General features: G+C 35.4%; 1 protein-coding gene across 2 annotated transcripts; it reads left to right on the top strand.

The window, feature by feature from the left end:
• The first annotated feature begins 1,066 nt into the window (after positions 1 to 1,066).
• Positions 1,067 to 12,219, top strand: LOC144964258 (programmed cell death protein 4-like). 2 transcript variants are annotated; one of them, XM_078898332.1, is made up of 9 exons: positions 1,067 to 1,545; positions 2,727 to 2,830; positions 3,024 to 3,137; positions 3,479 to 3,700; positions 4,677 to 4,889; positions 5,162 to 5,269; positions 8,735 to 8,845; positions 10,719 to 10,858; positions 11,608 to 12,219. In XM_078898332.1, the coding sequence occupies exons 1-9, from the start codon at positions 1,266 to 1,268 to the stop codon at positions 11,660 to 11,662; spliced, it is 1,347 nt and encodes a 448-aa protein (XP_078754458.1). In that variant the 5' UTR covers positions 1,067 to 1,265; the 3' UTR covers positions 11,663 to 12,219. The 2 variants fall into 2 exon arrangements, with proteins under 2 accessions (XP_078754458.1, XP_078754459.1); XM_078898333.1 differs by having other exon boundaries at positions 1,085 to 1,545; positions 11,563 to 11,652.
• The last annotated feature ends 1,676 nt before the right edge of the window (positions 12,220 to 13,895 follow it).

Raw genomic sequence — 13,895 nt, 5'->3', positions numbered from 1 at the left:
GACATAACACCTGTTAGGCGATATTACAATTTTTCGGACAAAGACAACGCTGTCTACGGCCAGGTACTCATTTTACACCTGAGTACGGTGAGAGAATGGAATAAAGAGCCTTTTTTCCAAGGACTCAACTATGCGCCGAGCGCGAGGCTCGAACCCAGGACCTTCCGATCAGAAAGCGAGTGTCATACCACTAGACCACATAGCCGCACGTACTACTACTACTACTACTACTACTACTACTACTACTACTACTACTACTACTACTACTACTACTACTACTACTGCCACCACTTTTATCACTAATCGTCCTATTACGACTGCAGTCATAATTATACGCTTACAACCATCAGAATACCATCACGTACGTATGTGATACTAAACTGCAGAATGTATCTGGGTAGACTTGGATCGATACAAACTCACACGGAAATTATTTTGGTATGTCTAGTCCATTCAAAATACTCTGCATTTCTCAATCCATGACATGTCCATCCTCAAATGTGACGAACTTGTCTTTCGCAACAAGGCCAAGTTCCTGGTTTATTATCGCATATTGAATTTGTCAATATTAAAATAAGGCCAACCGATGAAACAATAATAATGCTCTGAATTGATTAAAGCTCAATGATTGTGCTAAGAACACTTTGTAATGCATTCCAATCCGTAAATGACTTTGACTTGGAGATGAGTTTTGATCATTGACCTAATATTTCAATACTTATGTTTTGATTTATCTTTCTAGTTAGAGATAAGACAGCGAGACAGATAGCTATATATATATATATATTATATATATATATATATATATATATATAGAGATGATAGGAGAGAGAGAGAGAGAGAGAGAGAGAGAGAGAGAGAGAAGAGAGAGAGAGAGAGAGAGAGAGAGAGAGAGAGAGAGAGGGGGAGGGGGGGGGGGGGGGGGGGGGGGGGAGACAAACCCACTTTAATAAAGTCTGTAACATTAACTTTGGTTACTGTTCTTTGAATACATGTCATGTGACAGTTGTGTTTACGTCGCCATACACATGTTCAGACGATCAGGCCCATTTTCGACCAATCAAATGCGAGAACAGTTCAGATTGTAAACAAGTTGAGAAGAATCCGAGAGCAAACCTTCGAGCATTGGGAAGTGAGACCTGCAAGAGATTTATTTCATGTGGAATGCAAATATCATTGTTGTAAGCAGTGCAGTGTTATAAAATTGTGAAGAATTTATTTATTTATTTATTATCGTGCGTGCATTTTTCCACGGATTCAGGAAAATGTCTGAAAATACGGACGCAGTCGTTCAAGATGGCGTTGTTGATGAAGTTGTGAATGGCAATATTGAAGAGAGCGTAGAGGCTGATGGTTTGGGCGAGCTCCCCGATGATGTCTATTCAAGGCCTGTGCGGAAAGCCAAGCGACATATTGGTCGTACTAGCCCTGGAAAAGAGGTTGGTCCATCAGGTGCTGCACCGCTAGATGCCAAGAAAGCTGTTCCCCTGTCCAAAAACAGTAGGAAGTCGAGGGACGGAAGAGGTCGTGGCCTACCAAAGAAAGGTAAGAGTAAGAGGATTGAGCACGTGGTCCTGTCTATCTTTGACATTTCTGTGGGCTTCGTTGGAACTAATTAAATTAAGGGATCATCAAGTTATTTGCGTAAAAGGGGGTTATCACCATGCACAGTCAATGTCCATCCTGATGCAACAGGTTGCGCAACTTTCGAGACGTTTTTGTGAAGTGCAAGTAAGTTCAGTGTTTTTGTTTTCTAAACTGTAAGGTCAAGGTTACACGAGCCCATAACTCAAATGAGGACAGATTGCTCCCTGAGAAAAAAACTGGCGGTACGTTTTCTTAGCATGAATGGAATTGCTTTAGTAACTTGTTTTGCTTCCCATTTTCTTTGTTGATTAATAGAAATCCTAATTACTAAGATGGCGATGAGAACTGCCAACGTGATAATAAACACGTACTGTCGCTACTACTACTACTACTACTACTGCTACTATAGTCAGTACTACACAGGCAGAGGTCTTCAAAAAATGCAGTTTGCTTCAATATTCTCAGATAATTTTAAGTAGTAATAGTAAAGTAAAAGTTAATGCATTTTGATATCATAATTGAGGGTATGTCAGTAAGGCTAAATTTTTATATCTATAGACGTCTAGCATAGAAATTTACGTAGAGCGAGTTTGATGACTTCATTGCTAGCTAGAGGTATGTCAGTAAGGCTAAATTTTTATATCTATAGACGTCTAGCATAGAAATTTACGTAGAGCGAGTTTTGATTGACTTCATTGCCTAGCTAGGCTAGGCAGTCTATACTATATAAATGCTTAATTAAAAGAAGGGAAAACAAATAAAACTACAAAAACAAAGAGAAAAGAAAACCAACAAAAAAGTCAGTCACCCATCCTGTTTCGACTATTTTCAAATGATTTATTTCTGTTGAAAATAGACAATTATGGAAACTAGAAGAAATAAAATAATTTCTGTTGAGAGACATTTACCATTGTTTTTGTAAAAAAGTTCTTTAAGATTAGCATCAAGTTGCATTTGAATTTAAAAAATCACAGCCCTATTAATTGTGAACGTACATCAGTTTTTAGCCTGGGAGAGTCAATTTTTTAAAAAATTTTAAATTATTATATTTTGGTCATAAAAACATACATATTTCATACAAAGGTTAATTGATACACAGTTGATCTTTTGTTCTCACCATTTCTCAATGTACTCTAAAGGAGGTGCTGGTGGAAAAGGCGTTTGGGGAAAGCTTGGTGAAGAAGTTGACGAAGATGGAAAATGCCATGACTCCCAAGATCCAAATTATGATTCAGAGAGTCAGGTAATTTTTTCTTTTTTTTAGAGGCGACGTGTTATCATTAAGCCATTTGGCTTGATAAGCTTGATTTGATGAAATAATTTCTATGCTTTAGCTTGAGTATTAAAAAAATAGATGATGAATAATTTATCTGATATTAACAAATTCTAGATTTATTATTAATTTGTGTTTCTTTTATCTCCATCCCCTTGAATAGGATGAGTATACAATGGAGGAAATTGAACCTGTGGTCAGTGAAGAAGAACTTTTGAAAGTTCTGGAACCTGCTGTTTTAGAATATTATGAAAATAACAACACTGAAGAGTTTTTGGTAAGTTTTCCACCCCCATCTTCCACTCTCACTCACTCCCATTCGTTTTATACAAATGCTGTAAAACTCAGTTCCCTTACTTATCTAGACTTCAATTTTTCAGCCTCTCACCAGCTGCTTGGGGATGAAATAAGAGAATTTAGTTATTCATTTATATTGAAACATTGAACACCTCTATTGTTATTAGTTTTAACTGTATTTTACTCCTGATATGATGTGCGGTCTAAAAGTGGTGCCAGTTTTAAATGCTATAATAGACAAAATAAAGCAAGACCATTGTATTTCTTATGCCACTAATAACCCTATAATACTAATTGTTATTGGGATTATTTGCTCCTCAGAAAACCTTAGAAGATCTCAACTTGGGTGACAAAAGGCCGAGACTGGTGGAATTTCTTATTAGTAAAGCAATTGACCATAAAGCCCTCCATTGTGAGATGACCTCCGTCTTGTTGTCTGACCTATACAGTCGTGTTCTCCATCATGAAGACATCATGAGTGGCTTTGATGACATTTTGGACAAGTTGTCTGACCTAGTCCTTGACGCCCCACATGCATCAGAAGTAGGTGGAAAGAATGGTTTTTGAATAAGTTACAATCAAATGCATCATTTACAATAGACTCGTTGTCTTTTCTAACATTTGGAGTTTAATGGTCTTTATAATTGCCGCCATAAAATGTTTTTAACCTTATTTTCCAAACCATTCTTTTTTTCTCTGCAACTTATGATTTATTGTCCATCCTTTGCTTTTCTAATAATGTTCACAGAGGGTGCCATATGCCCTATGTGTGCCTACCTGGGAAAAGCACAGATATGATGCAAACTGCAGTTCCATGCTTCAGGCAAAAAATATTGCCATTTTTCTGTTTGCTGTTACTGGGGTTGCTATTTTCAGACAATCATGATAAAGTGACCAATATTTTAAATTTAGATAATTGAAAACTAAAAATAAAGGACCTTAAAGAAGAGGAACAGCAGATTCAGAAACATGCTTTTCCCAAAACGGCGGAAAAATGGTTTCTTTTTCTGGTTGAATTTCTGATGTTAATGTTGATATCTTTTTTATCAAAGCCCCTCAAAAGATAAATTTAATCAACTTTGCTGATTAAAGACAATTTAAAAAAAAAGTAAAAATAATATCAGACTGGCTATAAATATGATTTCATTTAGTGTTATATTATATTTTAGTATGTTATTGTAAGATCAAGGTTGATTGCAATTTTCGGACTCCCTGAAATAGAACACGATCCTGATGTTTTGACTGTCACCAAAATAGCATGGTCAGTGAAGCATACATTCTGTTTTATTAAGTCAATTTGACTGACCAGACTAGTTTTTTTTTCTGGCCTTACTTGACATTAGTGTTGCTGGTGCAGCTAAATTCTTATATCCAGTGGTTTGTCACAAAATTACTTATATATATTGGATTGGAGAGATGTGGCTGTATATATATTGATAGACTTTGCTCATCACTTTCCACCTACATACTTAATTTTTCCTGGATAAATGTTTTTTATTTTTAAATTTATTCTCTGCAGGTCATAGGAAAGTTCCTTGCCCGGGCTGTTGCAGATGATTGTTTGCCTCCTAAGTATATTCAAGCCTACAAGGGAAGAGTTACTTGCTCTAACAAATTAGATGCTCTTACCAAAGCTGATGCTTTATTAAACCAAAAACATGGCATTGTTCGACTTGATAACATTTGGGGTATTGGTGGAGGGATCCGTCCTGTCAAAAGCCTTATCAAACAGGTACCTCCCATTATGTTACACTCCTTTGTAGTAGGAATTTTATATACAAGAAAAGTTTATTATTGTGTAAATTTTCAACTGTTGATATTTGCCTAATTTGGGATAGCATTTGTTTAATGAGTGAGATGCTTTATGGATTTCACAGAAAACATATTCTTCATCAATAATTACCCTTTATTTTTCATTCTTCACAACATAGGATGGAAACAAAATTGATTAAATGTTGAAAGGCAGTTACAACTAATATGTTTTGACATATTTTCACTTCCCAGATGATCATGTTATTGAAGGAATACCTTTCCTCTGGCGACATCCCTGAGGCTACTCTATGCTTCACCACTCTGGAAGTTCCTCACTTCCACCACGAACTTGTTTATGAGGTAAATTAAAATCATTAGATATTTGCAAGACTGAATATCTTATAGATGACCTTGCTCTCGCATAATTTCTTTAATAATGGTTCTTTGGATATTGACATGATACTTGTATCCCTTGGTGTCTTCATATTTTACAATGGCTAGAATAACGCCTCCATAAACTACCACATTCTGGGTGTTTGGCAGGTGCACTTTTTAAAATGTCTGCTATTGCTCCCATCCCCCGATATCTAATTTCCTCTAATGGTGGAACAACAGAAAGATTTAAAATGGCAATAACACCTCATGTCAAATCCAGGTAGGTGGAGAGAAGTTCTTGGCTGAGCAACTTCAGTCAGGAAAAGAGAATGATGGAAAGGTAACTTAAGTATAATGTTTGGTAACATGAAACTCTGATGCTGAAAAGCATGTTTGAAATATTGCGTAAAATATAATGTGAAAAGAAATAGTGGAATAAAAAGAAGAGATCAACACTTCTGTAGTCAATATGGTCGTCTTGTAAGATATCTCCACAAGAATAAAGATCCCAACAATACAGAAATAAAATTCAAATATATCAAAATGTCCAAAATGAATCCAATAGGATGATAAAATGAATAGTGATCTGTTTATATACATACTTTTACTATTACAGTCCTTTCTGGATAATCGCAACAGCTTGGGATCAGCGAAAATGTTGCGATTAACTGAAGTTTCAATTAACCGAAGTTGACTTTCCTGTTTATTATTACATTTTACAAATATATGGTAAATTCAAACTAGTTGTTGTAAATACTGTTCTTAGTCCACCACAGACTGAGCAATATGATTGAAATAAAACTATATGGCAGTCCTGTATATATTTTGTTAAGCAAAAGCAGCTTTGATGCAAGTCGACATCTTATTCAGATTGGATTAACTTTCACTCCTTTGTTCATTTGTAAGAGTCAAAGAGATTAGCCGTGATGTGAGAGAGCTCTCAAAAACTCGTTGGTCACAATGCACAGTCAATCCCAAATTAAAGGATATCGCTCAGTCTCTGTGGGTGGTTGGATGGGAGCATCACCCTTGAATCATATACCTATGATGTTCGCATGGGTGTACGATCCGATAGTGATGTCGTTTCTTCTTCTCTTTACTAGCCTATCCGCTTCTTTGGTTTGTGATTGTATTTTTGACAGGGATATTTTTTTTTCTGTAAATCTTCTGCCTGTTTGTTCTTGGTTATTTATAATTTAGCTTATGATATCTTTAGGTTATGATTTTGATTTACATTTGTACTATTTTTGTTAGATTGCTTGTTTTTTTGTTTCAGCGGTCTCTCATATAACCTCAATTGTGTTGGAAGAGACCTAAAGCAACAAACAAACAAACAAAAAAGCTCAGTCTCTCCTTCATTGTCTACCTGTTGTCCAGATAATGCCCAGCCCCCTCGCCTCCTATTTAATGGCCACAGATGACATCACAAACCCATATTGCAAAGCCCTGCCTTCCTTTGTCTCTAATAAGGTGGTGACACACTATTGTAGCATTAAATCCCGCTCATTCTCGATTCTTTAACCTGTCAGGATTTCACCCATGATGAAATTGATATTTTGTTTGATTGATTTCTTGAATTTACCCATTTTGAGGTCGAAAATGTGTTGCGATTAACCGAAGTTTGTTGCAATTAACCAGTGACTTTTATATAGAATTAATTCCGTTTCTTGGGAAATGTTGCGATTAACCGAGTTGCGATTATACGGAGTGGACTGTAGTATTAGTATGAACTTAAAAATATGTCAATTGCCTATGGAAAAGAAACGGGCTCAGCGATCCAATGATCCTGAATACAAACTGCTGATCTTAACAGTATTAACTTCAGGATGAATGAAATGATAGACAGTAAAAACTGAGGAAGTTTGCGGTATGATATATTGATAATAATCCAATCTAGTATTGAGTTCAGGGGAAATTAAACATCCAAGGGTTACAGTGTGATGTGTAAATATTGTTTGTTATGAGAGATATAGTGTCTTCTTTTTTGAAGCTGTTGCACTCAATTTTGTTCAATAATTTTTTTTAAATATAATACAGCTTCTAGCAGTAAAGTATCCATGTCCCAGTATTAGAAGGAAGCAGGTGTTTTTACCACGGTGCTCTCTGTCAGTCATCAATGCTGTATCCACTTGTTTGTGAATCTGGGTATATCTTTAGTGCGTCAATGCAGCTGTGAAATATTGAAAAAGGGCACATTGCTGCGGGGATCTGCTTTTGTTTCTTTGAACTAGTCTTTTTTACTTTTTTTTTCCATACAATTCTGAGCATAGTAAGTTAAGTAATAAATTAAATTGCAGTCAACGCAAGTATTTGAAAACGAACATCTGCTTGATTGGAATGATCTGTTTGTCACAGAATTATTTTGATATAATTTCTAGTGGTAAATTGGAATGATTTCACACCTTCAGTTAACATTAAATTTTATTTCTTTACAATTTATCAAAAATGTTTATATTCCTATTGAGATAAACTGCATGGAAAACAGGGTGGGAAGGCGGTTTGTCACGGCCGTTGAGTCTCTGGTCCGTCTTCCCATCCTGTTTTCCATGTCGACTACATATCCAGCTTGTTGCATAATTGATCTATGAGGGGGTTAAGCTGAGACACCTTTCTTTTCGTCTTACTCATTGTCTCCTGTGATAGACAATCATCCATTCCTCACCACCTACTTTTTCCTGGCATGCAGCAATCTGTTCCACTTATTCTTGTTTCTGCTTAAAAAGCCATCATTCATAAACAGGATAGTCGCATCTTGGGTCAGTTGTGTTGATGTGCGATTCTGTAGGCCTTAAGAAAGGGGATATCAGACCTTTCCTGTGAATCTTGATTTTCAAGATTACATGATTATAGTCATACAGGAGATATTTTCTGCAGGCTGACCAGAAAGGGAGGTCAAAAGTTTTCAAGTTCCAGTATTAGGAATGCGTTTAAGATATAGGGGTAGATTAATTAGAAATAGAACAAAGACGACACCACACTACACAGTGAGTGTGAGTTGGGTTAGTGAAGAGCAGAGCATGAACAACTCATTTGTGGGTTCTGTCTCTTGCACCTTAAGAGGAAATTGTCCCACCTATTTCCTAACCCATTTATACCGCTGGGGATTTGGCTGCACCCTTGACAAAATCAGTGGAAGCAGAGAGCACACGGGAAAGTGTTGTTCTGGACAAAATAATGCAAGAGAGGTCATGTGGAATATTCTGTGCCAGATAAGCCAGACACGAATATGCAGCGATCGGAACACTTGGAAATGAGAGGATTTTTGTTTAAAATGCACAATTTCCATTTTACAAGTGGGACATCTGCCCCAGACCTTTCAGCTCCCCTTACACTGTATTAAAAAATATCCTTTGAGCACATTTAGTGGATATTGCGCTATATAGAGCTCAATTTATTATTATTATTAAACCTTAACCCTAATGTTTGGATTTATGTTTTCATCACTGGCAGGCTGTTTATTTGGTCTTGGAGAGGAATACAGATAGAGAAAATGATATGATGGTGAAACTGTTGAAATCTCTGGCTTCAGCTGTCATCATTACACCAGATCAGATGAAGCAGGTAAGATTAAAAACATTTTTGTTCTACAATCATAAGAGGTTGGTCATTGTCAATTGAGCTGCTCAATGAATTGGGAATAAGTGGGGAAGGGTGTCAGTTTTGGAACTCTTTATTTATTTAATCATTTATGAAGAGTAAATGGCCTTTTAATGGCCAAACTACCCATCAGCGAAAATTATTATCTTCTGTTTTAAAACTGTAATTGAGGCAGTCTTCCATTGAAACAATTTTCCATATTGCCATTGCCAGTTTATATCCACGAACATGAAACTGGGTGGGGTTCCTACCTCCCATAGTGGGCAGGGAGGTACTTATTGTGTCTTCTATCCCCCTATATCTGTTTTCCAACTTGCATTCTGTCTTTGTCTTGGAATGAGATTGCTTGGTTTTGTCCTGGCCCGGTCGGGGTCCTGGCTGGGAGGGAAACAGTCGAATGCATAGTTATTGTTTTGGGAGATGATATTTTTTTCCTTGTAAATCATCTCTCTGTTATGTATTATTCTATTTGTTCTAATTTATAATGTAAGCATTTGAGTGTATTCCTCTTAGTGGGGGCCGTGCTTGTGTCCGGATGAGACTTATTGGTGATCTCAAACTAAGAACATTGATGGTGTGCTCTTGGAATCTACATCTGATCCCTATTTGTTCCAAGTTCCCCTTTGTCTTACTTTTTCTTGGATGCTTTAATTGTAATTCTAGAACTTTTTACTGTCCCATTTTCTTCCTTTTTACTGGCGCTGATATAACCTAAATGTGTTGCAAGCGCCGTAAAACCCTTAAAAACAAAAAAAACAAAACGAACATGAAAGATTGATTGTTTACTTTAATTGTTCTTAAACCGAAAATGAAACCGACTATTGGGATTAAGATTTTACTTTCATTTTCGACCTTAAAGTACTTTTTACAATAAATCATAGTTTAGACACCTCGTGGAATCTTCTGTTCCTGATTTGAACCAGTCCCCTGTGGATCTAGAACCTTTCCCTAATCATCTTCCTTTTTACTGGTGCTGAAATGACCTAAGAGTTGCATACACCATAAAACCCCTAAAAATAAAACAAACCGGTGACAGACTTGTTGTCGACCATCTTGTCTGGTGTCTGGTCTAACTATTGACTCGTTCTAGATAGTTAATAAATTAAAAAGGGCTTCAAGGATACATCTGTTTGTGGTGAAGTTGATTAACATGTCTCAATACCGTAGAACAGGGATACTTTGTACAAATTTCAAACTTCTGAGCTAAATATTTTGAAAATATAAATGGGGCTTATAGGTAATCGTTCAAAATTTTCCTCCTATTTCACTTTTTGCCATCATCAACACTGATTTACTGTATTTCCACAGATTTGCTATGCTCAAAGCGTTTCACAATGTTTTATTTATTCCCACAGCATGCTATATGGAACCAAATTTCCATTTCAAACAGTACCAGTCACCCTTTTAGGCATACTTTTTTTTGTACATACACACCTAGTCGTGTTTGTGTAAAAGTTAAGTAAACTTTTGCCTTCTGAATTGGGGACCCTGGATGGTTAACATAAATAGCATCATTCATTCCTAGATATGCTTGATTTTGTTATGTATGGGAATCCATGCAGGTGACCGCTCAATACATTTTTACAGATTCTTCTGGCTATTAAGATACTCTGACATGGACCATTATTAGTAGCTGATAAGAAAAATAGAAACACTTCAACTGTGAACGGAACAGCCTTTATCTGATTTGCCAATTAACATGCTTGCTATAAATAGCATCTTGGTCTATCTAGGTCAAATAGTCAAAGTAATGCACAAATTATTAATGGGAAATATTTTTGTTTATATTGTTTAATTTTTTGATACCCATATTTTAAAAAAAATCTTCTTATTTCAGGGTTTCAATCGTATCTTTGACAACATTTCTGACATTTGCTTAGATGTTCCAAATGCATATAGTTTAGTGGAGAAATTCGCTACTCTCTGTCATAAGGAGGGTGTTATTCCAGATTCGATTCTGAAGGATGTTCCACAAAGGTTAGTTGAATTTTTTTCAAATTTAAGTCCACACGGGTTGTCTTTTGACCTCCCACGGTGCACAGGAGGTCACTTACTGTGTCTTCTATCCCCCAACATCTGTTTTCTGAGTTGCTTTCTGTCTTAGTCTTAGAATGGGATTACTTGGTTTTTGTCCTGGCCCTTACTGGAGTGCTTGGCTAAGAGGGAAACAGTCAAATGTATGGTGTTAGTTTGGGGAGGTGATAGTTTTTTCCTTGTGAATCATCTTTCTTATATACTGATAGCCTTATTTTTTGTTTTGAACACATCTAGTAAACATTTGAGTGTATTTCTCTTACGTGGGATCTTATGTTGGTGTCTGGATGAGACTTTTAGATGGTCTCAAACTAAGTACATTGACTGCATGCTCTTGGAATCTACATCTGTTCCCTATTTATTATTATTGATGTTGAGCATTATCGTTATTGTAGGCTCACGCAGTCTAATGAAATTGTTCATCATTGCTAGATCTAGTTTGCTATAAAATAATTGGCAGCTGAGAATAGTTGTTTATTGGAAATGATTTGGTTTTGTAGTTTTAAAACTTCTATATGACACTGAAGAACTATTTACATAGGAAAGTCTTAATATATTAGTCTGCATCAATTTCAAATAAACATCTATTCAATACATTTTCACAATCAAGAATGGAACAATTGCTATGCTTTAGTATTCAAATTTAGCTGAACTGAATTTGTTTTGCACTTTCCTTTTATTCTTTTCCCCAGAGGTCGCAAGCGATTTGTGTCTGAGGGAGATGGCGGTAGATTGAAGGACTTGTGAGTGAAAGGGTTGCATGGTGTGCACATTATACAAGGCCTGATTCAAAACCTGATGTTGTTGAATAGACATTATTACTTGTATATTTGATAATTAAGCTCAAGAAGTTGGCAACTGCATTAAAGTTTTCATGTAGTATTAGTTTGACAATACAATACCAGTTTATGGGCTGATGATAATGAAGAAATGAATTTGAGGCATTTTTTTCACACATCTCCATTGATCATTGACTTATGTACATTGAATTATAGCAGGGTGGCTGCCTTGATAAGGATTTGTAAAAGTTAATAAAGTTGTTGAGTCATTGTGTTCTTTAATAAAAAAAATTCCCGCTTCCCCTTTACTTGAATGAAAGTGACGTTGCAATGGCTGTTAATTCTTATAATATTGATCATGTTAAAATTATTATTCTTATCTTAATGTCAAGTAATTTAGTGTTTACTGTAGCCTTGGAGAGAATCGTATCATAAATATGACATGTTACGAATTTCCTTAAGGCTTGTATTTGGGGGTCAAGAGGGTTTTGGAATACAGCATTATGTATTGTTTTTTTTTTTTTTTTACATACAGTAACTCCATATGATCTGGCTCTGTGTTTCAGAAATTTGTTTTAAAAAAAATTATTGTTAATATTTTATAAAACCACAGTGATGTTTTATTTTTGTACTGGAAATTAGGTATATTGAGGTTTTACTTAATCGATTTCAAGTAGTGCGGATACCATATTGTTATTCTTTTATTTCCCTTATGTTTAAAAGCTTCATCAAATGTTATTGCTGTATTATTTATCCTATTATGGCACCATCCTAAATTAGCATTCAAACCTATTCTCCCCTCGTCGCTTCACTCCCTTCCTCCCCAATTTCTTCATAACTTCAGTATATCATAAATCTCTGAAGTATTAAGCTTCTAAAATACCCCAACTTGTAAGATTTTTTTCGCTCGTCTTTCCTTGTTTTTTTTTGGTTTTTTGTTTGTTTGTTTATTAGATTAGGATGGCCATTAGGAAGATAACTGTATTAGATGGTGTACTAATTCACCTGTTTCATATTCATCCTGGTGATATTTGTTAAAACAGTTTGCTTTTTTTTCTTTTAATGGTGATTATATATGTATATATATGTATATATATATATATATATATTATATATGTATATATATAAATATATATATATGTGTGTATATATATATATATATATATATATATAATATATATATATATATATATATATATATAAAGTTATAGACATTTGTATATTCATGGTTTTCATATGAGTGGCTGTCTCGCTTTAGATATGGGTTTTTTTTCTCTTCCTTTTTTCAATCATTTATTTCCACTTTGGTTTTGTCTTTGATTTTTATTTTTTTTTTGTGAGGAAAATGGACCAATAGTTGTTTGGGTAATTTGTGTCAGATACAGGCCCTATAACTATATGAGCCTCAATGTCTGTATAATCCAAACACTGTAACACAGTCATCAAAGATTCTTAGGTTTTCCATGTCAATAGTTTCAGGAGTGCATCTGCAATTAACATGGATGGATTTATCGTTACACATCACTGGGTGGGGTTCCTGACCTCCAATAGTGGGCATGGAGGTACTTACTGTGTCTTCTATCCCCCTATATCTGTTTTCCAACTTGCTTTCTGTCTTTGTCTTGGAATGAGATTACTTAGTTTTGTCCTGGCCGCGGCATGTTGGCCTTACTCAGAGGGAAACAGTCAAATGCATAGTTATTGTTTTGGGAGATGATATTTTTTTCCTTGTAAATCATCTCTCTGTTATATAATATTATATTTGTTATTTTTAATGTATAATGAAATGTAAGCATTTGAGTGTATTTCTCTTTGTTGGATCTTGTGCTTGTGTCTAGGTGAGACTTATAGGTGATCCCAGACTAAGTACATTGATGGTATGCTCTTGGAATCTACATCTGATCCCTATTTGTTCCCAGTTCCCCTTTGTCTTCCTCTGTCTTGGGTGCTTTAATTGTAATTCTAGAACTTTCTACTCTCCCATTTTCTTCCTTTTTACTGGCACTGATATAACCTAAATGTGTTGCAAGCGCCGTAAAACCCTTAAAAACATAAAACAACGTTACACATCACTTGGAAGTAAAATTCTGTGGACATTATCCTGACAATTTCACAAATTAAAATTCGGAATGTTGAGACGTTTCTGGTTTTATGTTTAGGCACAGGGCAAAAAAAAAAGCTGATAGAAAAGAGAGTAAAGT

This window comes from Berghia stephanieae, chromosome 2 (assembly GCF_034508935.2).
Source record: "Berghia stephanieae isolate SIO BIC M18660-M18661 chromosome 2, UCSD_Bste_1.3, whole genome shotgun sequence".
NCBI classification, from domain to species: Eukaryota; Metazoa; Mollusca; class Gastropoda; order Nudibranchia; family Aeolidiidae; genus Berghia; species Berghia stephanieae.
This window is presented reverse-complemented; position numbering and strand designations above follow the sequence as displayed.